This window comes from Ursus maritimus (genome assembly GCF_017311325.1).
Source record: "Ursus maritimus isolate PB19 chromosome X unlocalized genomic scaffold, ASM1731132v1 scaffold_X1, whole genome shotgun sequence".
In the NCBI taxonomy this organism is placed as follows: Eukaryota; Metazoa; Chordata; class Mammalia; order Carnivora; family Ursidae; genus Ursus; species Ursus maritimus.
Window position 1 is genome coordinate 705,647 of NW_024423319.1, and position 23,527 is coordinate 729,173.

Below are 23,527 nucleotides of genomic sequence, written 5' to 3' on the forward strand. Positions count from 1 at the left end.
GGGGCTCAATCCCAGGACCCCAGGATCATGACCTGAGCCAAAGGCAGATGCTCAACGAACTGAGCCACCCAGGAGCCTCTATAGCACTCATTCTAAAACAAACTCTGCCTAATGGAAATACCTTTTTCTCCTTCATGATACATGACTTACTGAGGGGCACCTGGGTGGCTCAGTTGGTTAAACATCTGCCTTTGGTTTGGGCCATGATTCCTGGGACAGAGCCCTGTATAAGGCTCCCCGCTCATCAGGGAGCCTGCTTCTCCCTCTGCCCCTCCACCCTGCTCGTGTTCTCTCTCTCTCAAATAAATAAACAAAATCTTTAAAAAATATATATGACATTGATTTTTTTAACAGTAATTTTTTATTATGTTATGTTATTGAAAATGACCATTGTAATACTGTGGGGTATATCTTCCAAGATATATGTATATGACATATGTGTGTACATGTGTGCATTTGTATGTATTCTTTTAGATAAAAACGGTATGATTTTGGATGTTACTTTTTTACCACATAACAATGACATCTTTCTGTGTCAGTAAAGATCTGGCTTTCCTTCTTAAGGGCTGCACAATATTCATCAAAATGGATGTACCTATTTAAAGATTTATTTATTTATTTTAGAGAGACAGAGAGAGAGAAAGAGCACACGAGAGCAGAGCAGGGACAGACGGGGAGGGAGAGGGAAAGAGAGCCCCAAGCAGAATCTACACTGAGCATGGAGCCTGAGATTGTGACCTGAGCTGAAACCAAGAGTCAGACACTTAACCAACTGCACCACCCAGGTGCCCCATGGATGTACCAATTTAATGAGTCTTCTACTGATGGACAATTCAGTGGCATCCATTTTTTTTGCTACTATAACGATTGTGCTTAATATCCCTTTAAATTTATTTTTGCATACTTGTCCTACAAATTTTTGAAGGATACATTTCTAGTGGTGGAATACTAGATTCAAGTACATGCATATTTTATTTATTTATTCATTTTTTAAAGATTTTATTTATTTATTTAACAGAGATAGAGACAGCCAGCGAGAGAGGGAACACAGCAGGGGGAGTGGGAGAGGAAGAAGCAGGCTCCCAGTGGAGGAGCCTGACGTGGGGCTCGATCCCGCAACGCTGGGATCACGCCCTGAGCCGAAGGCAGATGCTTAACCGCTGTGCCACCCAGGCGCCCCTACTGCATATTTTAAAATGGATTAGCCAGTATTTTTCAGATTGTGCCAAATTATACCTCCAGGAACAGTATATGGGAGTGTTCATTTCCCCCACATCCTCACCTAGTTACCTCTCAATTTAATCTTTGCCAAAAAAAAGGTGAAAAACTGCCATCTTAATCCATACTTCTTCTAAAGATATTTATGAACAATTTGATTTTTCTATAAAAGTCTTTCATTCCTTTTTTTAAAAGATTTTATTTATTTCAGAGAGAGAGTGTGCACATGAGTGGGGGGAGGAGCAGAGGGAGAAGCAGTCTCCCCACTGAGGAGGGAAACCCAAAGTGGGGCTCAATCCCAGGACCCCAGGATCATGACCTGAGCCAAAGGCAGACGCTTCACCAACTGAGACACCCAGGTGCCCCAGTCTTTCATTCTTACTTAGTCAGCTTTTTCCGAGTTCAGATTATATTTAGGCCAAGTCTTCCCAGAGTTTGAAAAATATCCTCTTGTATTTTCCTCCTATATTTTTTTAACTTTTAAAATGAGCTATAAAGGTCGGGGTGGGGGAGCGCACCTGGATGGTTCAGTCAGTTAAGCGTCTGCCTTCAGCTCAGGTTACGATCCCAGGGTCCTGGGATCAAGCCCCACACCAGGCTCCCTGCTCAGCAGGGAACCTGCTTCTCCCTCTCCCTCTGACCCTCCCCCTGCTAGTGTTCTCTCTCTCTCTCTCAAATAAATAAATAAAATCTTTAAAAAATAAAATAAAATGAGCTATAAAGGGTATAATTTACAGACAATAAAACGACCCCACTTAAAGTGTACAGTTCATTGAGTTTTGACAAATGTATACCTGTAGTAACAATCCCTAGTGAAGAAACAGATCCTTTCCATCAGCCCAGAGGCCCCTCTGCAGTTCCCTTTGCAGTCACTTCTGGCCCCAGCAGTTGCTGATCTACTTACTGTCACCACAGATTACCTTTGCCTATTCTTGAATTGCAAATAAACGGAACAATAAAGTATGTAGCATCTTGTGTAATCTTGCTCTTGAGATTCATCCAAGTGGTTCATGTATCAGTAGTTCTTTTTCTTTTGAGCAGTACTCCATTGTATGGGTGGATCACACTTTGTCCATTCACCCACTGACAGACACTGGGTTGTTTCCACCTTTTGGCTATTGTGAATAATGCTGCTATGAATGTTCCTATGCAAGTTTTCGTTTGAACACCTATTTTCAACTCTTTGGGATGTATGTACAACTGGTGGAACATTTGGTAATTGTAATTGCTAACTCCTTTCCAAAGTGGCTATCCCACATTTAATAGTAAAAGTTTAAATATAGGGGCACTTGGCTGGCTCCGTCAGAAGAGCCTGCAACTCTCAATCTCAGGGTCATGAGTTTGAGCCCCACATTGGGTATGGAGATTACATAAACAAACAAACAAACTTAAACATTTTTTTAAAAGCTTAAATATATCTGGAATTTCTTTTTTGTGTATGATGTTAGTTAGGAATCTATTTTCCCCCAAATGGAAATAGAAGGAGAAAAGTCCATGAAAGTTAAGAATGTCTCTTTTGTTCAGCACTGAACCCCACTACCTGGAATAGTGCCTAGCTGACACTCAGATACTTCCTGAATGAATAAACTATCAAACAAAGGAACCGTCCAACACTATTTGGTGAATAATCCATACTTTTTTATTGATTTGAAGTAATATCTTTCTTAAATATAAATTCCTATATACACATGGGCCCATCTGTGGGCTCTATTCAGTTCTACTGATTTATTTGCTCATTTTTTAGTTATTACCATACTATTTAAATTACTGTGGCTTTAGAATATGGCTACATGTCATACGCTACCAACTTTTAATTCTTTGTCATATTTTACCTCCAGATAGAAATGATGAGAGAGATATACCAAGACGTATCTTCTTTTCCTCTCAAACTAATGGCCTATAACTTGAAAGCCTCCCTTTCTTCCTCACTGGTGACTTTGCCAGTCACTGGGAAAGACTACACAAAATGGCCTGGGAATCAAGGTTATTCAAAGAGAAGGTATGGTAGGGTAGGTGTGTATGCTGGAGAAAAGTGATTTAGTATGTATATTGTACTGAGTTTTCTGCTCCTTGGCCTTGTATACGAATTCTTTCTGTGTCTATTGACATGAAAAGATTTCTTCTTTAATACCCTCCCTTTTATCTGTCTATCCATCTCTTTCAACTCCCACCATAATAGGCTGGTAGTGGTGTGCTGGGACCAATTTAGATCAGCTCATAAAAGCCAACTATTGAAATTTCAGAAGTCTGTGAGCTGGCTGAGGCCACATTAGTTATTTGAAATCAGCCATGGTAGGAATATTACACCATGGAAACTGGCAAACACAAAAAACCAGGGCCCTTCCTCCTCCCTGAGAACTGGGTATTAAACAAGTACCAGCATACCACCGAGAAAGTCGATCATAAAGTTCGTTCTAGTCTTTCCTCCAGCCTTATTCTGGGTAGCATATATAGTAAAGGGTCTGCAGGGTTCAAAAGAGAAGTTGGGAGCAGGATTAATGAATGGCAAAGCTCTTGGAAAAGGAAATTCAAGGAGAACTTGAACCTATTACTTCAAGCACTTAAACTAAATTTGTTTCTGTCAGTTGAGTATTTCAGATATCACTGTCTATATTCTAGAAAAAAAATCTTACCTGAGCCATTATGGATCTTCGTTACTGAGTCCAGATGTGTAAGGCTAAAGGGATAAAATAGTTTAGGTTAGTAGCAAAGCAGCAGTGAAGGGAAAACAAAATGGTCATGGTCTATGTAACAAAATGATAAACTGCACCAGACCTTTGCAAATTGGATTAGATGAACATGTATAATTTAAATTCCCTTACAGTTAAATTTTTCATGATTTGGAGTATGTAATTTTATTCAGAACCTCAAGATAATTCAAAGAGATAATTTGAAATTACTGTCTCTCACTTCATATAGTACACATTTCTTGGGCAAGACCCAGTGCTTGTCAATAGGGCTACTAAGATATAGTTGTTTTTTGTTTTTTGTCTTTTTAACAACCAAAAAGTACCATTGTCCTTGAAGAATCCCAAGTGTAGCAGGAGAGAAATGAATGTTAAATAGATTATTTACACACTTTCTCACAGAGAGGTGAAAGGAAAGGGGACTCAAGAAGAGGAAAAGAGGGACCAGGCCCTGAGAAGTAAAGATGAGAGAGGAGGGAAGGCTCTACCTGTGGATCCTCCTATATGCATCTTGCTCCTCTTGGCACAGGATCTTGGGCAGCTCAACTGCTGATTCAAGGCATACTTTCCCAATGGTTACATGAGGTACAATATGGATTGGGATTTCAATCCTCTCATACCTGCAGGACAATCAATTCAGGTTAGTTTTATGTTTGCTTTCTAGCTTTATTTTGATATAATTACAAAAACGAATTATATATATTTAAGGTGTACAAATTGATGTTTTTATATTGATATTTTGAGTAAAATGATCACCACACTCAAGCCAATTAATATATCCATTACCTCACATAGTTACCATTCTTTGTGTGTGTGGTAAGAATACTTGAGATCTACCTTCTTTGAAAATTTCAAGTATATAATACAGTGCTGTTAACTGTAGTCACCATGTTGTGCATTAGATCTCCAGAATTCATTCATCCTGAAACTTTGTACCTTTGACCAACACTTCCTCATTTTCCCTTCCACCACTCCTGCCATGGCAACCACCATTCTACTCTCTGCTTCAATGAGTTTGACTATTTTTATTTATTTCAATTCATCCACTGACAGACCTTTAGGTTGTTTTTATATCTTGACTATTGTGAATAATTCTGCAAGGAACATTGGAGTACAGATATCATTTTGAGATCCATATTTTATTTTCTTTGGCTGTGTACCAAGAAGTGGGTTAGTTCTTAATGTCGAGTTGTCATAATCAGAAGTTTTCTATAATCTTAATAGAAATTTTGGGATACAATACTCAAAGATTAGACATTTCTGTCATTCATTTAGTAGCTCAACTTCAAAGCTGACTGAATTAAAACTGAGCTCCTCTGGGGAGCAAATTAGAAGCCCATTTGCAGAGCCAATATTCCCTACTCTCCTAGAAAATGTGAGGCCACTTTCATAAACTTAATGGAGGTCTTCGGAGCTCCAGGTCCTTACACTCACTCCCCCAGACAAGGGGAATAGCTAATTGATGCTGGTTTTGGTTGAGAAGTTGCCATTGGGGTTGAACACATTGATCACAAAGCCTGGGGAAGCGTAGCTGCAGACTTTTCAGTGATTCCATCAGATTCATGATGTAGATGGGATTACTCATAGAAATGCTCACTTGTTCTAACTTAGTGTTCACCAGTGGCCCTCAGTTTCCATTCTCTCCCCTCAGGGGAAACAGGTAAGAAATTCACATATACTGGGGCACCTGGGTGGCTCAGTTGGTTAAGTGTCTGACTCTTGGTTTCAGCTCAGGTCATGATCAAGCCCCACATCGGGCTCTGTACTTGGCACAGAGTCTGCTTCAGATTCTCTCACCTTCTTCCTCTCCCTCCTGCTCTCTCTCTCTCTCAAATAAATAAATAAATAAATCTTTTTTAAAAAAAAAAGGATTCACTCTTGGGGTTGTACATTCTGTGGGTTTTCACAAATATATAATGGCATGTATCCACCATTATAACATCATACAGATTAATTTCACTGCCCTAAAAAATCCCCTATGCTCCCTATTCAACCCTCTCTCCTCCCTAACCCCTGGCAACCGCTTATCTTTTTTTAATTGTCTCCATAGTTTTTCCTTTCCTTTTATAGCATGTCTTATACTTGGAATCATGTAGTACATAGCCTTTTCAGATTGGCTCAGTGCATTTTTTAAACTACTCAGGTGATTCCAAGGAATCCAGGATTCCAATTCCAGGAATGAGTGGTCTAACTCATTTTTCTTTCTCCACACCTCCCAATCTATTCAATTAAACATTTCTTAATTTTTGGTGAGAAAACATTCCTTAGAGTTTCAGAAGCCTATTAACTTTTCTTTAGAAAGAAAAAAACTAAGGTCAGATACATGAGTTTTCTTTCTAACAATAAAAGAAAGCTGATAAGCAAAGTGCTTTCTGGCTAGATATGAAACCTCAAAGGGACATTTAGTAAAATTAACAGTATCTAGCATTCATATAAAATTACTAAGCATAGGAAGAAGCAGAAAAATCTGACCCATACACAAGAAAAAAATAAGTCAACTGAAATAGAGCTGGAAATATCAAAGATGAAAGAATTAGCAGACCGAAACAGAGCTAGAAATATCAAAGATGAAAGAATTAGCAGACAAGCTTCTTAAAATAACCATTATCATTATAAATACTCTGTGTGTGTTCAGGAAGGTAGAGGAAAAATTGAACATGGATAGGATCAACAGGAAATTAAACATTACAGAAGGAAAGATTAGTGAACTTGAAGACATAGCAATAGAAACTATATAAAATAAATCACAGATAGAAAAAAAGACCAAAAAACAAAGAACAGAGCATCAGAGAACTGTGAGACAATGTCAAGTGGCCAAATATGTGTATAATTGGAATATCCAAAGAAAACGAGAGAGTGGAAAAGAAAAAAAAAACTTGTAGAAATAATAGCTTTTTGTAAATTTGATGAAAAATGTAAATCCACATGTCTAAGCACAATGAAACCCAAGTACAGAACACATGAAAACAATTACACCATGGCACACTATAATCAAATAGCTTAAAACTAGTGAAAAAGAGAAAATCTTAAGAGAAGTCAGAAAAAAAGTCATATTAAGTAAACAGAAACAAAGGTAAAGATGATAGCCAGTTTCTCATTGGATGGTTGAGAAATATCTTTATGGTTCTGAAAGACAAAAATGGCTACCCCAGAGTTCTTTAAAATATTTTTTAAAGATGGAATCAGACTTTTTTCAGACATATGAAAGTTGAAAGAGTACTTCACCAGAAGACTTACACTACCAAAAACATTAAAGGACATTCTTCAAGAAGAAAGAAATGGTAACAGACAGAAACAAAGAAATGAAGAGCACTGGAAATGGTAACCTACTGAATGGGAGAAGATATTTGCAAATCACATATCTGATAGAAGGTTAGTATCCAAAATATAGAAAGAACTTATAAAACTCAACCCCAAAACATGAATCATCCAATTAGAAAAATGGGCAGAAGACCTGAATAGACATTTCTCCAAAGAAGGCATACAAATGGCCAACAGACATATGAAAAGATGCTCAACATCACTCAGCATCAGGGAAATACAAATCAAAACTACAATATCAGCTCACATCTGCCAGAACTGCTAAAATAAAAAATACAAGAAGCAACAGGTGCTGGTGGGGATGTGGAGGAAAAGGAATCCTCTTATACTTTTGGTGGGAATACAAACTGGTACAGCTACTGTGGAAATCAGTATGGAGGTTCCTCAAAAACTTAAAAATAGATCTATCCTACAATCCCACGATTGCACCAAGTATTTACCTAACGAATACAAACATACTAATTCAAAGGGAAACCTGGACCCTGATGTTTATAGCAGCATTATCAACAATAGCCAAAGTATGGAAACAGCCCACGTATCCACTGACAGATGAATGGATGAAGAAGATGTGGTATATATACACAATGGAGTACTATTTGGCCATCAAACAGAATGAAATCCTGCCATTTGCAATGACATGAATGGAGCTACAGAGTATTATGCTAAGTGAAATAAGTCAGTCAGAGAAAGACAAATACCATGTGATTTCACTTGTGTGGAATTTAAGAAACAAACCAAATGAACAAAGGGGGGAAAAAAGAGAGGAGGCACACCAAGAAAAAGACTCTTAACTATAGAGAACAGACTGATGGCTACCAGAGGGGAGGTTGGTGCGGGATGGGTGAAATAGGTGACGGAGAATAAGAAGGGCACTTGTGATGAGCACCAGGGGTTGTATGAAAGTGTTGAATCACTATACTGTACGCCAGAATCTAATACTACACTGTATGTTAACTAACTGGAGTGAAAATAAAAACTTAAACTTAAAAAAATAAAATAAAATATGGAAAAAGTATCTCAGTGAAAATACACCCAAAGAAAAAGAAGAAATAAAGAAAAAAAATAGTGGGCTTCCTTGCCTTTGATCTTGATCTTGCTGTGATTGCCACCCCTGCTTTCTTACTGTTCCCATGTTCCTGATATATTTTTGTCCATCTGTTTATTTTTAGCCATTTTGAATCTTTGTGTTTTGTTTGACTCTTGCATAGAGCACAGAATTGGGTTTCCTTTGCTATCTAATTCTAAAATAATTTTCTTTAATATGTAAATTCATCTAACTAAAACAGACGTAAGTCCTGGGGGTGTAATGTACAACATGATGACTATAGTTAACGATATTGTATTATGTATTTGACAGTTACTAAGAGAATAAATCTTAAAAGTTTTCACCACACACACACACACACACAAAAGCAATTTGTAACTATGAAAGATGATGGATGTTGACTAAACTTGTGCCAATTATTTTGCAATATATACATGTATCAAATCATTATGCTTTACACCTAAAACTTATACAATGTTTTATGTAATTATATCTTAATAAAACTGATTAATACATACATATATAACCTATGGATCAATGAGGAAGTCAAAAGGAAAGTTACAAATTATTCTGAACTGAATAAAAATGGAAAACACAGCAAGATGTATAAGATGCAACTAAAGGAGTACTTGGAAATTTAAATAAATTTCTATAAAAAAGGAAAATAGATCTCAAACAAATGAACTCAGCTTTCACACACCTTAAAACAAATAGAAGAGAAGAAATAGAGAAAAGAACAAGTGAACAAAGTAAACAAAGAGAAAGAAATAACATATCAGAGTTGACATAAATGGAACAGTACACAGATCAACAGAGAAAACCAATGAAACAAAAGTGATTTTTTGAGATATTCAATAAAATTGTTACATATAGCCAGACTTACCAGAAAAGAGAAACAAATTACCAATATAGTAACAAGAGAGATGACATTACAATGATTTTACAGATAATAAACAATAAAAGATATTATTCTAACAACTTTATGCCAATAAATTCAACTACTTAGATGAAATGAATAAGTCCCTTGAAAGATATGAATGACCAAAGCTCGCTCAAGAAGAAATATATAACCTGAATAGCCCTATATCTATTAAATAAATCAAATTGGTAGTTGAAAAGCTTCCCACAATGAAGATTTCAGGCCCAGAAGTCTTGACTGGTGAATTCTACCAAATACTTAAGGAAGAAAGACTATCAATTCTACAAAAACTCTCCCAACAGCTGTATTCAGCAGTTTATTAGAGATTCCAATGAATGCAGTAAGGTAAGAAAAATAAACAGAGGGCATCCGGATTGGAAAGAAAGGAGTAAATGTCATTCACAAATGACAACCTATGTGAGTAATCCAAGGACTCTTCAAAAAAGGTACTAAAATTAACAATTGAATTTAGAAAGGTAGGATGTAAACTCGGTATACAAAAATCAATTGTATTTTTATACAGTAGCAATGAGCAATAGGAAATTGAGATTAAAATTAAAGCATTTACAATGGATAAAAATATGAAATGTGTAGGGATGAATCTGACAAAAGATATGCAAGACTTGTATGCAGAAATGTACAAACCATTATTGAGAAAATTAAAGACCAAAATAAATGGAGAGATATAACATGTTCATAAATTGGAACACTCAATATTATTAAGATGTCAATTCTCCCCAAAATGATCCATATTCAATATAATCCGAATAAAAAATCTCAGGCTGAGGAGTTAAGATGTCAGAGGAGTAGGGGACCCCTTTTTCAGCTGGTCCCCTGAGTCGAGCTCGATAGGTACCAGACCATCCTGAACACCCATGGAATCAACCTGAGACGCAGGAAGATACATCTGGATCTCTACAAACGAACATCTCCAGCGATGAGTATTGAGGTAGGAAGCCGGGAACTGTGAAACCGCGCACAGATATTGTAAGAGAAATGGAAGGGGGAGAAAGCCGCCACGTTCGGGCGCCGGGAAGCGGTAGCCACCTGCACGAGGGATCGGGTGGACTCGCAGACTGGCACCCGAGAGAGAGAGCGGACTGAGACCGTGAGCCGGGGAACGCGCACCACCAGACTGAAAACTGGAGCTCCGGAGTGCGCGCGAACCACACTGAAACAGAGCTCTGGAGCGCGCGGGAGCTGCTGGTGGTGTTAGAAACACGAAGGACAGAGACGCACCGGCCCTGGAAGTGAGGGCTGGGACGCCGGCTGTGGGGTGCACATCCCCGGACGCTGCAGGGTTGAGCAGCACCAACAGAAACAGAGTTAAAGTGGCCAGAACATCAGTGGAGAATGTAGGAGAAGGTCTGCGATCCGTCTGTTCAGAGACAGAGGCTGAGATTCGGCCACTGCTGCTCTGACTCTCAGAAGAGGCACAGCAAACCGCCAGGGAAAGCCGCCAGAGAACAAAAGCCTGGAAATACTGGCTCACAGCATGCCCATCCCCATTCCCCTTCGCAGGGGACATGGAGACTCTACCCAAACAGGGTTGCCTGAGTATCAGCGCGGCAGGCCCCTCCCCCAGAAGGCAGGCTGAAAAATCAAGAAGCCCACATCCCTAAGGTCCCTATAAAACAAGAGCACACTGCCTGGGTCCCGGTCAATAATTTGGGCTGTGGACAACCCTGCAACCTCTCCTCATCAGAATGACGAGAAGGAGAAATACCCCCAGCAAAGAAAAGACAATGACTCTGTGGCCTCTGCCACAGAACTGATGGATATGGATATAACCAAATTATCAGAAATGGAGTTCAGAGTAACAATGGTCAATATGATGTGTAGACTTGAAAAAAGTATTAACGAAAATGTTAATGAGAATATAGAATCTCTAAGGGCGGAAATGAGAGCGAATCTGGCAGAAATTAAAAATTCTATGAGCCAAATGCAGTCAAAACTAGAGGCTCTGATGGCCAGGGTCACTGAGGCAGAAGAACGTATTAGCAAATTGGAGGATGGGTTAGTAGAAGAAAAAGCAAAAATAGAATCTGGACTTAAAAAAAATCCACGCCCACGAATGTACATTATGGGAGATCACTGACTCAATGAAATGATCCAATGTCAGAATCATTGGCATCCCAGAGGGGGTGGAGAAAAACAGAGGTCTAGAAGAGATATTTGAACAAATTGTAGCTGAAAACTTCCCTAATCTAGCAAGGGAAACAAGTATTCGTGTCCAAGATGCAGAGAGGACCCCTCCCAAGTTCAACCACGACAAACCTACACCACGTCACGTCATAGTGCATTTCGCAAATATTAGATCCAAGGATACAGTATTGAAAGCGGCCAGGGCAAAGAAATTTCTCATGTACCAAGGCAAAGGTATCAGAATTACGTCAGACCTGTCTACACAGACCTGGAGTGAGAGAAAGGGTTGGGGGGGGCATTTTTAAAGCTCTTTCAGAGAAAAACATGCAGCCAAGGATCCTTTATCCAGCAAGGCTGTCATTCAGAATTGATGGAGAGATAAAGACCTTCCAGAAACGCCAGTCATTGACCAATTTCGTAACCACAAAACCAGCCCTACAGGAGATATTAAGGGGGGTTCTATAAAAGTAAAAAAGCCCCAAGAGTGATACAGAACAGAAAGTCACAATCTATAGAAACAAAGACTTTACAGGCAACATGGCATCATTAAAATCATATCTCTCAATAATCAGTCTCAATGTAAATGGCCTAAATGCTCCCATAAAGCGCCACAGGGTTGCAGATTGGATAAAAAGACATGACCCATCCATTTGCTGTCCACAAGAGACTCATCTTGAACCTAAAGATACATCCCGACTGAAAGTAAAGGGATGGAATACCATCTTTCATGCCAATGGACCCCAAAAGAAAGCTGGGGTAGCAATTTTCATATCAGACAGAATGGATTTTAAACTAAAGACTATAGTTAGAGATACAGAAGGGCACTATATTATTCTTAAAGGATGTATCCAACAAGTGGATATGACAATTATAAATTTATATGCCTCCAACAGGGGAGCAGCAACATACACAAGCCAACTCTTAACCACAATAAAGAGACATATAGATAAAAAAACGTTAATAGTAGGGGACATCAAAACTCTGCTCTCAGCAAAAGACATATCACCTAAGCACAAAATCAACAAAGAAAGAAGAGCTTTGAATGCCATACTCGACGAGTTGGACCTCATAGATATATATAGAACACTAGACCCCAGAACAAAAGAATACGCATTCTATTCTAATGCCCATGGAACATTCTCAAGAATAGACCATGTTCTGGGTCACAAAACAGGTCTCAACCGATACCAAAAGACTGAAAGTATTCCCTGCATATTCTCAGACCACAATGCTTTGAAATTGGAACTCAACCACAAGGAAAAATTTGGAAGAAACTCAAACACTTGGAGACTAAGAACCATCCTGCTCAAGAATGATTTGATAAACCAGGAATTCAAAAATCAATTTAAACAATTTATGGAGACCAACGAGAATGAAAACACAAGAGTCCAAAACCTATGGGACACTGCAAAGGCAGTCCTAAGGGGAAAATACATAGCCATCCAAGCCTCACTCAAAAGAATAGAAAAATCTAAAACGCAGTTTTAATATTCTCACCTCAAGAAGCTGGAACAGCAACAGAGGGACAGGCCTAATCCATGCACGAGAAAGCAGTTGACCAAAATTAGAGCTGAAATCAATCAAGCAGAAACCAGAAGTACAGTAGAGCAGATCAACAGGACTAGAAGCTGGTTCTTTGAGAGAATCAATAAAATTGACAGACCACTGGCAAGACTTATCCAAAAGAAAAGAGAAAGGACCCAGATTATTAAAATTATGAATGAAAAAGGAGAGGTCACGACGAACACCATTGAAATTGGAAGGATTATTAGAAATTTTTATCAACAGCTATATGCCAATAAACTAAGCAATCTGGAAGAGATGGAATCCTTCCTGGAAACCTATAAACTACCAAGATTGAAACCGGAAGAAATTGATTCCTTAAACAGGCCAATTAATTATGAAGAAATTGAGTCAGTGATAAACAACCTTCCAAATAACAAAACTCCAGGCCCGGACGGTTTTCCTGGGGAATTCTACCAAACATTCAAAGAAGAAATAATACCTATTCTCCTAAAGCTATTTCAAAAAATAGAAACAGAAGGAAAGCTACCAAACTCATTCTATGAGGCCAATATTACCTTGATCCCCAAACCAGGCAAAGACCCCATCAAAAAGGAGAATTACAGACCGATTTCCCTAATGAATATGGACGCCAAAATCCTCAACAAGATACTTGCTAATAGAATCCAACAGTACATTAAAAGGATTATCCATCACGATCAAGTGGGATTCATACCTGGGATGCAAGCGTGGTTCAATATTCGCAAATCAATCAGCGTGATACATCATATCAACAAGAAAAGACTCAGGAACCATATGATCCTCTCAATCGATGCCGAAAAAGCATTTGACAAAATACAGCATCCTTTCCTGATTAAAACCCTTCAGAGTGTAGGAATAGAAGGTACATTTCTCAATCTCATAAAAGCCATCTATGAAAAGCCTACTGCAAATATTATTCTCAATGGGGAAAAGCTGGAAGCCTTTCCCTTAAGATCAGGAACTCGACAAGGATGCCCACTCTCGCCACTATTATTCAACATAGTACTAGAAGTCCTTGCAACAGCAATCAGACGACAAAAAGGGATCAAAGGTATTCAAATTGGCAAAGAAGAAGTCAAAATGTCTCTCTTTGCAGATGACATGATACTCTATATGGAAAACCCAAAAGAAGCCACTCCCAAACTATTAGAAGTTATAGAGCAATTCAGTAACGTGGCGGGATACAAAATCAATGCTCAGAAATCAGTTGCATTTCTATACACGAATAACGAGACCGAAGAAAGAGAAATTAGGGAATCCATCCCATTTACAATAGCACCAAAAACCATACGTTACCTTGGAATTAACTTAACCAGAGACGTAAAGGACCTATATTCTAGAAACTATAAATCACTCTTGAAAGACATTGAGGAAGACATAAAAAGATGGAAAGATATTCCATGCTCATGGATCGGAAGAATTAACATAGTTAAAATGTCCATGCTACCCAGAGCAATCTACACTTTCAATGCTATCCCGATCAAAATACCAAGGACATTTTTCAAAGAACTGGAACAAACAGTCCTTAAATTTGTATGGAAACAGAAAAGGCCCCGAATCTCCAAGGAACTGTTGAAAAGGAAAAACAAAGCTGGGGGCATCACAATGCCGGATTTCGAGCTGTACTACAAAGCTGTGATCACAAAGACAGCATGGTACTGGCACAAAAACAGACACATAGACCAATGGAACAGAATAGAGAGCCCAGAAATGGACCCTCGGCTCTTTGGGCAACTAATATTTGATAAAGCAGGAAAAAACATCCGGTGGGAAAAAGACAGTCTCTTCAATAAATGGTGCTGGGAAAATTGGACAGCTACATGCAAAAGAATGAAACTTGACCACTATCTCACACCATACACAAAAATAAACTCCAAATGGATGAAAGACCTCGATGTGAGACAGGAATCCATCAAAATTCTAGAGGAGAACATAGGCAGCAACCTCTACGACATCGGCCAAAGCAACCTTTTTCATGACACATCCCCAAAGGCAAGAGAAACAAAAGATAAAATGAATTTATGGGACTTCATCAAGATTAAAAGTTTCTGCACATCCAAGGAAACAGTCAGAAAAACTAAGAGGCAGCCCACGGAATGGGAGAAGATATTTGCAAATGACACTACAGATAAAGGACTGGTATCCAAGATCTACAAAGAACTTCTCAAACTCAATACACGAGAAACAAATAAACAAATCAAAAAATGGGCAGAAGATATGAACAGACACTTTTCCAATGAAGACATACAAATGGCTAACAGACACATGAAAAAATGTTCAAAATCATTAGCCATCAAGGAAATTCAAATCAAAACCACACTGAGATACCACCTTACGCCAGTTAGAATGGCAAAAATAGACAAGGCAAGAAACAACAATTGTTGGAGAGGATGTGGAGAAAGGGGATCCCTCCTACATTGTTGGTGGGAATGCAAGTTGGTACAGCCACTCTGGAAAACAGTGTGGAGGTCCCTTAAAAAGTTAAAAATTGAGCTACCCTATGATCCAGCCATTGCACTACTGGGTATCTACCCCAAAGATACAGATGTAGTGAAGAGAAGGGCCATACGCACCCCTATGTTCATAGCAGCATTGTCCACAATAGCTAAATCGTGGAAGGAGCCGAGATGCCCTTCAACGGATGACTGGATTAAGAAGATGTGGTCCATATATACAATGGAATATTACTCAGCTATCAAAAAGAACGAATTCTCAACATTTGCTGCAACATGGACGGCACTGGAGGAGATAATGCTAAGTGAAATAAGTCAAGCAGAGAAAGACAATTATCATATGGTTTCTCTCATCTATGGAACATAAGAACTAGGAAGATCGGTAAGAGAAGAAAGGGATAAAGAATGGGGGGGTAATCAGAAGGGGGAATGAAACATGAGAGACTATGGACTCTGAGAAACAAACTGAGGGCTTCAGAGGGGAGGGGGATGGGGATTGGGATAGGCTAGTGATGGGTATTAAGGAGGGCACATGTTGCATGGAGCAGTGGGTGTTATACGCAACTAATGAATCATCGAACTTTACATCAAAAACCAGGGATGTACTGCATGGTGACTAACATGAAATAATACAAAAATATTTTTTAAAAAATCTCAGGCTATTTTGGAAAACAGTCTGCAATTTCTTAAAAACTTAAATATACATATGCCGTATAATTCAACCAGTCTGTCTGTAGGTATCTCCCCAAGGGAAGAGAGAGCACATATCCATACAAAGACTTGTACACAGAGGTTCAAAGTAGCTTTATTTGTGATAAACCAAAACTGCAAGTAAGTCAAATGTCTATCAATAGGCAAATGAAAAAACAAATTGTGGTAATATTTATATAATTTAATACTTTTCCATAATAAAAGATGTAAACTATTGATACATGCTATAATATACATGAATCTCAAAATAATTCTGGTGTATGAAATGAGACAGACAAAAAGTACATAGTCTATTATTCTACATATATGTATATTTTTTCCCTAAAAAAATGCAGACTACTCTACAGTGATTAAATATCAGGGCTTCTGGGGTTGCAGGAGGGACAGGGAGTGATAAGGAAAACTGCAAAGGGGCACTAAGACAAGTTTGAGGGTGATGGATATTTTCATTATCTTGATTATGGTGATGGTATGTACAGGTATGTACATGTCAAAACTTATCAAATTGTCTATTGTAAACACATGCAGTTTATTGTATGCCAATTATACCTCAATTATGCTGTTAAAAAATAAAAGGAACCAAGCCTCCTTGGAGAAATGCTGAATCCAGAAAAGAAGAAGATGAAAATGGAACATCTTCTTGTGCCAGAAAATCAAGTAGTACTCAAAGAATAATGAGAACATATCAAAAGAACATGGAAGGGGCTTCCACTGGTTGATTCTGAAACAATGTGTGCCTCAAAATAGCTAATGATAATAATGGATTATCCACTGAATAAAATAAGAATCCAAATATACACACAAATATAAATAAATAAATGAAAAAAATAAAGAAATGGGCAGGAAAAGCCCTTCCTGGGAGTAGAGTGCCAACTGGTAAATGTAAAAGGAATGATGGAATTAGAAACTTGCCTTTGATAATCATCTTAGTAATAAATAATTTAGGAAAGAATCGCTGATGAATGCTAAAACTTCCCACAATATACTTATTCATTTCAAAGGGAAGAAGAGTAACTTTATAGTGGAAAACTTCACAGACACTACCTTAAGCATCCAGTCAAAGTTGAAACCACCAGTTATGGGACAAATTGATACCATATGCCTCCTGATACAAATCACTGAGAAGAATACAACATCACCTTTGTGGTAGCTTTGCCAAAAGTGAGTAATCTGCATCTCATCATGAAAAATATAAACAAATCCAAAATGAGGGACATTTTCCAAAATAACTAGCCTACAGTCTTCAAAAGTAGTACATTCACAGAAGATCAAAGGAGACTACAGAGTCATGATCATGATATGCAATGTGTGAACCTGCAACCAGGACCAAAATAAAGTGCTGTTATTAAGAAAACTGGTGAAATTTGAATACTATCTATGGACTAGGTAATAGAATTGTATGAATTTTAATGTACTGAAATTGATTCTTTTATTGTTGTTACATAAGAGAATGTACCTGTTCTTTAGGAAATGTCCACTGAAGGGGCATCGTAGATATAACTTACTCTCAAATGGTTCAGGAAACACTATTCGTAGGTATAAGGAAAAAATGATAATGGAAATATGATAAATGCTCACATTTGAGGAATCTGGGTAAAGGGCACACAGGAATCCTTTAGTACTATTCTTGCAACTTTTCTGTAAATTTGAAATGATTTTAAAACGATGTTAAAAAACACTAAGAATAATAACTAAAAGAATTAAAACAGTACACACAACTTCTAAAACAGAAAGAAAAAAAACCCAGAAAATTCAGTGTAACAAATGGCAGGAAAAGTAAAAAGAATTAAATAGAAAGCATGGCAAACAGAAGGCAAAAAACACAATTGCAACAATGATAATAAAATGAATGCATTACACTCACCTATTAAGACAGATGTTCTGATTGTTTAAAACCAAATAACTCAAGATCTTGTTATATCCTATTTACAAGAGACATACCTGAAACAAAGTAACTGAGGAAGGCTGACAATGAAGGAATGGAAAAAGTTATAAAAGGAAAAGGCTACTAACAAAAACAGCAACATGCAACAAGCAGTGGCAGACACAAATGTCCAGTCTCACCTTCCTCCTTGGTAACAGAATGCCAATTTTTAGTCAAGGCAAAGCTACCTGACAGGCCTCCCTGCTTAGGTGTGGCTACTTCACTAAGTTCTGCTATTGAGATGGAAATGGAATAGTTTTCTGGGATTTCTGAGGTCATTTACTAGAAATTGGCTGAGCTAGGATGGGCCCCTTTTTGCCCTCCTACCTTTCCTCTTCCTTCTGGCCCTCAATGGAGATGTGCTGGCTGGAACTCCAGAAGTCTCGTGGACCATGAGGGGACCTTAGGATGAAAACCATATACCAAGATGGTGAAGCAGAAGATAGGAGCCTGGGTCCCTGATGACATAACAGAGCCCTGGAATACATATCTCCAGACTTCTACCCAAGAAAGAAATAATCTTTCTTGTTTAAACTGTTATTATTTAATTTTCCCCCTAATATACATAGTTCAACCTAAACCTGACAGGAACAATAATAATCTTTAGAAATATTTTAAGGCATACATACATAAATGTGTAAATGGTCAAAGAAGGCTATTTCATATTTTATGAAGGAAAACACAACAGGACAATATAATAGTTACGAACCTTTATAAACTCCTTATGTAATAACGATGCAGCTTCAAAATATATAAACCTAACCCTGACTAAAACATAGAAGTGGATGGGAGGTTTATATACATCTCTCTCAGATATGTATAATCAAAACCACAAACTATGAGAAAGGATATAAGGATCACTATAACATAACTTAACAAGCTTGTTCTAATAAGGATATAAGGGACTTGTACCCAAGAGACAATATACATAGTTTTTGATGCATATGAAAAGTACAAAACTTGACCATGTTTTAAGTCAGGGGTCAGCAAACTTTTTATGAAAAGCCCAGACAGTAAATGTTTTCAGCTGCGTGAGCCACAGGGTCTCTGTCACAACCACCCAGTTGTGCAATTTTAACTGGTAAATAAAATGAGTGTAGCTGTGTTCCAATAAAAATTGATTTCCAAAATAGGCACAGGGCCCTTGTGGCCTATAGGATGTAGTCTGTGGACCTCTTTTTCTAGGTAACAAAGGAAATATCCAAAAATTTCCATAAAGCTGATATCACCTGGGCCACAGTTACCATAACATGTTAAAAATTATGGGGCACCAGGGTGGCTTAGTCTGTTAAGCATCCAACTCTTGATTTCAGCTCAGATCATGATCTCAGATCATGAGATCAAGCCCTGCAGCGCCCTCTGTGCTGGACATGGAGCCTGCCTAAGATTCTCTCTCTCCCTCTCCCTCTGCCCCTCTCTGCCCCACACTTTCACTCTCTCTTAAAAAAATAAAAAAATTAATGTAATAGCAAAATAAATAAGTAAATAAAATCTACCCCCTCCCAGACCTATACATCTGGAAATTTTTAAATGCACTTCTAAATAACTCGGGTTGAAGAGAAAATAAAAACTGAAAAATATAAATCAGAAGTAAACAAACAAACAAAAGCCACTGGAACCTACGGAATGAAGCAAAAGTGAGGAGGAAAATTTATAGCATTAAAAGTATTTATCAAAAAACAAGGGAGACAGAAAATAAACTTAGTTTTCATCTCAAAAATTTATCTTTTTAAAGATTTTATTTGTTTACCTGAGAGAGAGAAAGCACAAAGCAGGGGGAGCAGCAGGCAGAGGGAGAAGCCAGATTCCCCACTGAGCAGGGAGCCCATGGGGGCTCGATCCCAGGACCCTGGGATCATGACCTGAGCCAAAGGCAGACACTTAACCAACTGAACCACCCAGGCGTCCGTTATCACAAGAACTTAGAATGAAGATAACAATGAAAACAACACAGCAACAATAAAACATACAGAAAACAGAAGGAAGAAATAAAGAAAAAAAGCAAATTTTTTTTAAAAAGGTAAGAAACTGGATTAATCTACAGAACTTAAAGCTGGTCCTTTGAAAAAACCAACAAAATATACAAGCCTCCGGCAACAGAATCAAGAAAAAAGGAGAAAACACAAGTAAACAGCATTAGCAATGGAAAAGGGGACATACTTAAAGAAATAGATCACACAATCATCCACTCAAAAATATTTACTGAATGGCTACCATGTGGCAGGCCCTGCTCTAGTTGTTAGTCAACAAGACAGACAAGGTCCCCACAATCATGGAGACAACAATTTAATTGGGGGAAAGAGACTGTAAATAATAAACAAATAACTAATTTACATTAGTGATAAATGATACAAAGAAAATAAAACAGGTTTTTTAAATTTTTTAAAAAGATTTTATTTATTTATTTGAGAGAGAGTGAGAGCAACAGCATGAGCAGGGAGGAGGGGCGGAGGGAGAGGGAGAAGCAGACTCCCCACTGAGCAGGCAGCCCGATGTGGGGCTTGATCCCAGGACCCAGGGATCATGACCCAAATAGAAGGCAGGTGCTCAACCCACTAGGCCACCCAGGTGCCCCCCCCAAAATTTTTTTATATGTTAATACATATATCCTCAAACCCAAAGAATAGAAAACAGATGAAATGGATAATTTTCTAGGAAACTATAAATTACCATAACTGACAAATACTACATGATTCCACTTATATGAGGCATCTAAAATAGTCAAACTCATAGAAGCAGAGAATACAGTAGTGGCTGCAGGCGATGGGGGAAGATATAAAGGGGCTGTTATTCAATGGGCATAAAGCTTCAGTAATGCTACATGAATAAATTCTAAAGATCTACTGTTTAACATGGTGTCTCTAGTTAACAGTAAGGTATGGTGCATTTCAAAATTTGTTAAGAGGGTAGATCTCATGTTCTCTTCTTACCACAAAAAAAAAAAAAAAAAAGAATCAAACAAACAAAAAACCCACAAAGGACACAGGGAAAATTTGGAGGTACTGGAAATGTCTATTACCTTGATTGTGGTGATGGTATCACATCTATTTACATATGTCCAAACTCATCAAATTGTATATATTAAACATGTGTAGATCTTTGTTTATAAATTATGCCTTAACGAAGCTGTTTAAAAAATAAACAAGCAAGAAAAAATAGCACTATGCAGCCAAAATAAGGTCTTGAAGATTAAGATGGTTAAAAAAAAACCCAGAACAGTCAATGGGTGCCATAATTTTCATTGTTCATATGTAGGTTCTAGATCATTTGCAACCCAATAAAGTCAGAAGGAAAACAGGCTCAGGAATTCAAACAACAGAGGAAGAGAAGTATCATCTGCTTCTAGACCAATCAAAATCTATTTCTTTTTTTAAAAGATTTTACTTATTTATTTGGCAGAAAGAGAGAGCGGAAGCACAAGCAGGGAGGGGCAGAGGGAGAGGGAGAAGCAGACTCCCCACTGAGCAGTGAGCCCAATGCGGGACTCAATCCCAAGATGCTGGCATCATGACCTGAGCAGAATGCAGATGCTTAATTGACTGAGCCACACAGGAGTCCCTGGGCCATGACATTCTTAAAAGGAGACACAGAGTAAGCACTGGCCCTGCACTTGCCCAGCCACATGGTCTTGGATGAGCCACTTTATTTCCACAGACTCAAATTTCTGAAAGACACTCTTCGACCTTTTAAAGCACTAGTGACTGTCTCTAGTGACTGAGAATCCAATTCTTCTCTTTTCTTCCATTATAGTAGCACTCTTTTATAGCATTTGCACCATTTATTGAGAACACAGTGACAAACATATTCTGAAACTCTGGTAGCACTTACATGGAGGATTAATTTCCAGCTAAAAAGTTTTCCCTCCAACAGTGCACTCCCAAATACATTTTTCAGACCACTAATCTTCACCATCCTACAAAAATAAATTTGTTCTTGGGGAGGGTGGTGGGGGATTGGGATAAGACGGTGATGGGTATTAAGGAGGGCACATATTGCATGGAACACTGGGTGTTATACGCAAATAATGAATCATGGAACACTACATCAAAAACTAATGATGTACTGTATGGTGACTAACATAATAAAAAATTATTTAAAAAATAAATAAATGTGTTCTTAATACTTAAAATGTTTCTATTAAATCATTCCAAAGTTCAGAGAAAATCAGTGCTTTGTACTTCAATTAATAACTTTATTGAAATATAATTGTGGGTGGGATAAGAACACTTAGGAGTTACCCTCTTACCAATTTCAAGTATAAAATACAGTATTGTTAACTATAGTCACATTGCTGTATATTAGCTCTCCAGAATTTATTCATATCTTGCATAACTGAAACTTCATATCCTTTGACCAACATCTCCCCATTTAACCCACCTCTCAGCCACTGGCAACCACCATTCTACTCTCTGGTTCTATGAGTTTGACTGTTTAAGGTTCCAAATATAGGTGAGGTAACGCAGTATCTGTCTTTCTGTGTCAGGCTTATTTCACTTAGCATAAGGTCCTCTAGGTTCATCCATGTTGTTGCAAATGGCAAGATTTCTGTCTGTACCAAGGCTCAATAATATTCATTGTGTATGTGTGTGTGTATATATATATACACTCTTGATAATTAATGATGCTGAGTACCTTTTCAAATACTTGTTGGCCATTCGTAGGTCTTCTTTTTAGAAATGTCTAGTCAGATCCTTCATATATTTTTTAATTGGGTTACTTGGGCTTTTGATATCAAGTTCCTTATATGTTTTAGATATTAACCCCTTATCAGATATGTGGTTTGCAAATATTTTCTCCCATTTCATAGGCTCTATCTTTTCACTCTATTATTTCCTTTGCTCTGCAGAAACTTTCAGTTTGATGAAATCCCACTTGCCTATTTTTGCTTTTGTTGCCATATCCAAAAAAATCATTGCCAAGTTCTTCAAAAAGCCTTTTTCCTACATTTTACTCTAGTAGTTTTATGGTTTTAGGTCTTACGTTTCAGTTTAATCCATTTTGAGTTGACTTTTGTATATGGTGTGAGTAAAGGGTCCAATTTCATTTTTGTACATGTGGCTATTCAGGTTTTCCAAAATCATGTATTGATTTTATTGTGGATTCTTGGCACTCCTGTTGAAGATCAATCAACCATAGATATGTGAATTTATTTCTGGGCCTTCAAATCTGTTCCATTGGTCTAGATGTCAATTTCTTATGCCACTATCATACTTTTTGATTACAGTAGCTTTGTAATATTATTTAGAAACCAATCAGTGTGATGCCTCCATCTCCGGTCTTGCTCAAGATTGCTTTAGCTATTTGGGGTGTTTTGTGAGACCATATGAATTTTAGGATTGTTTTTTCTATTCATGTAAAAAAAATGCCACTGGGGGGCAACTGGGTAGCTCAGTCGGTTAAGTGTCCAGCTCTTGATTTTGGCTCACGTCATGATCTCATGGTCCTGGGATTGAGAACCACGTTGGACTCCCTGCTCAGTGGGGAATCTGCTTGTCTCCCTCTCCCTCTGCCCCTCTCCTCTCTCTCTCTCAAATAAATAAATGTTTTTAAAAATGCCAT

The 23,527-nt window shown here is 37.9% G+C and overlaps 1 protein-coding gene across 2 annotated transcripts in view; it reads right to left on the reverse strand.

Moving 5' to 3' along the window:
* Positions 1 to 23,527, reverse strand: part of BRCC3 (BRCA1/BRCA2-containing complex subunit 3) — a 64,372-nt gene that overhangs the window by 5,206 nt on the left and 35,639 nt on the right. Inside the window, exons 8-10 of one of the 2 annotated variants that reach the window (XM_040626580.1) lie at positions 18,296 to 18,370; positions 4,394 to 4,525; positions 3,852 to 3,895 (exon numbers count right to left, since the gene is read on the reverse strand). In XM_040626580.1, the coding sequence (XP_040482514.1) occupies positions 3,852 to 3,895; positions 4,394 to 4,525; positions 18,296 to 18,370 (251 nt within the window). The remainder of the gene's footprint in view (positions 1 to 3,851; positions 3,896 to 4,393; positions 4,526 to 18,295; positions 18,371 to 23,527) is intronic. The other variant, XM_040626582.1, reaches the window with a different exon arrangement.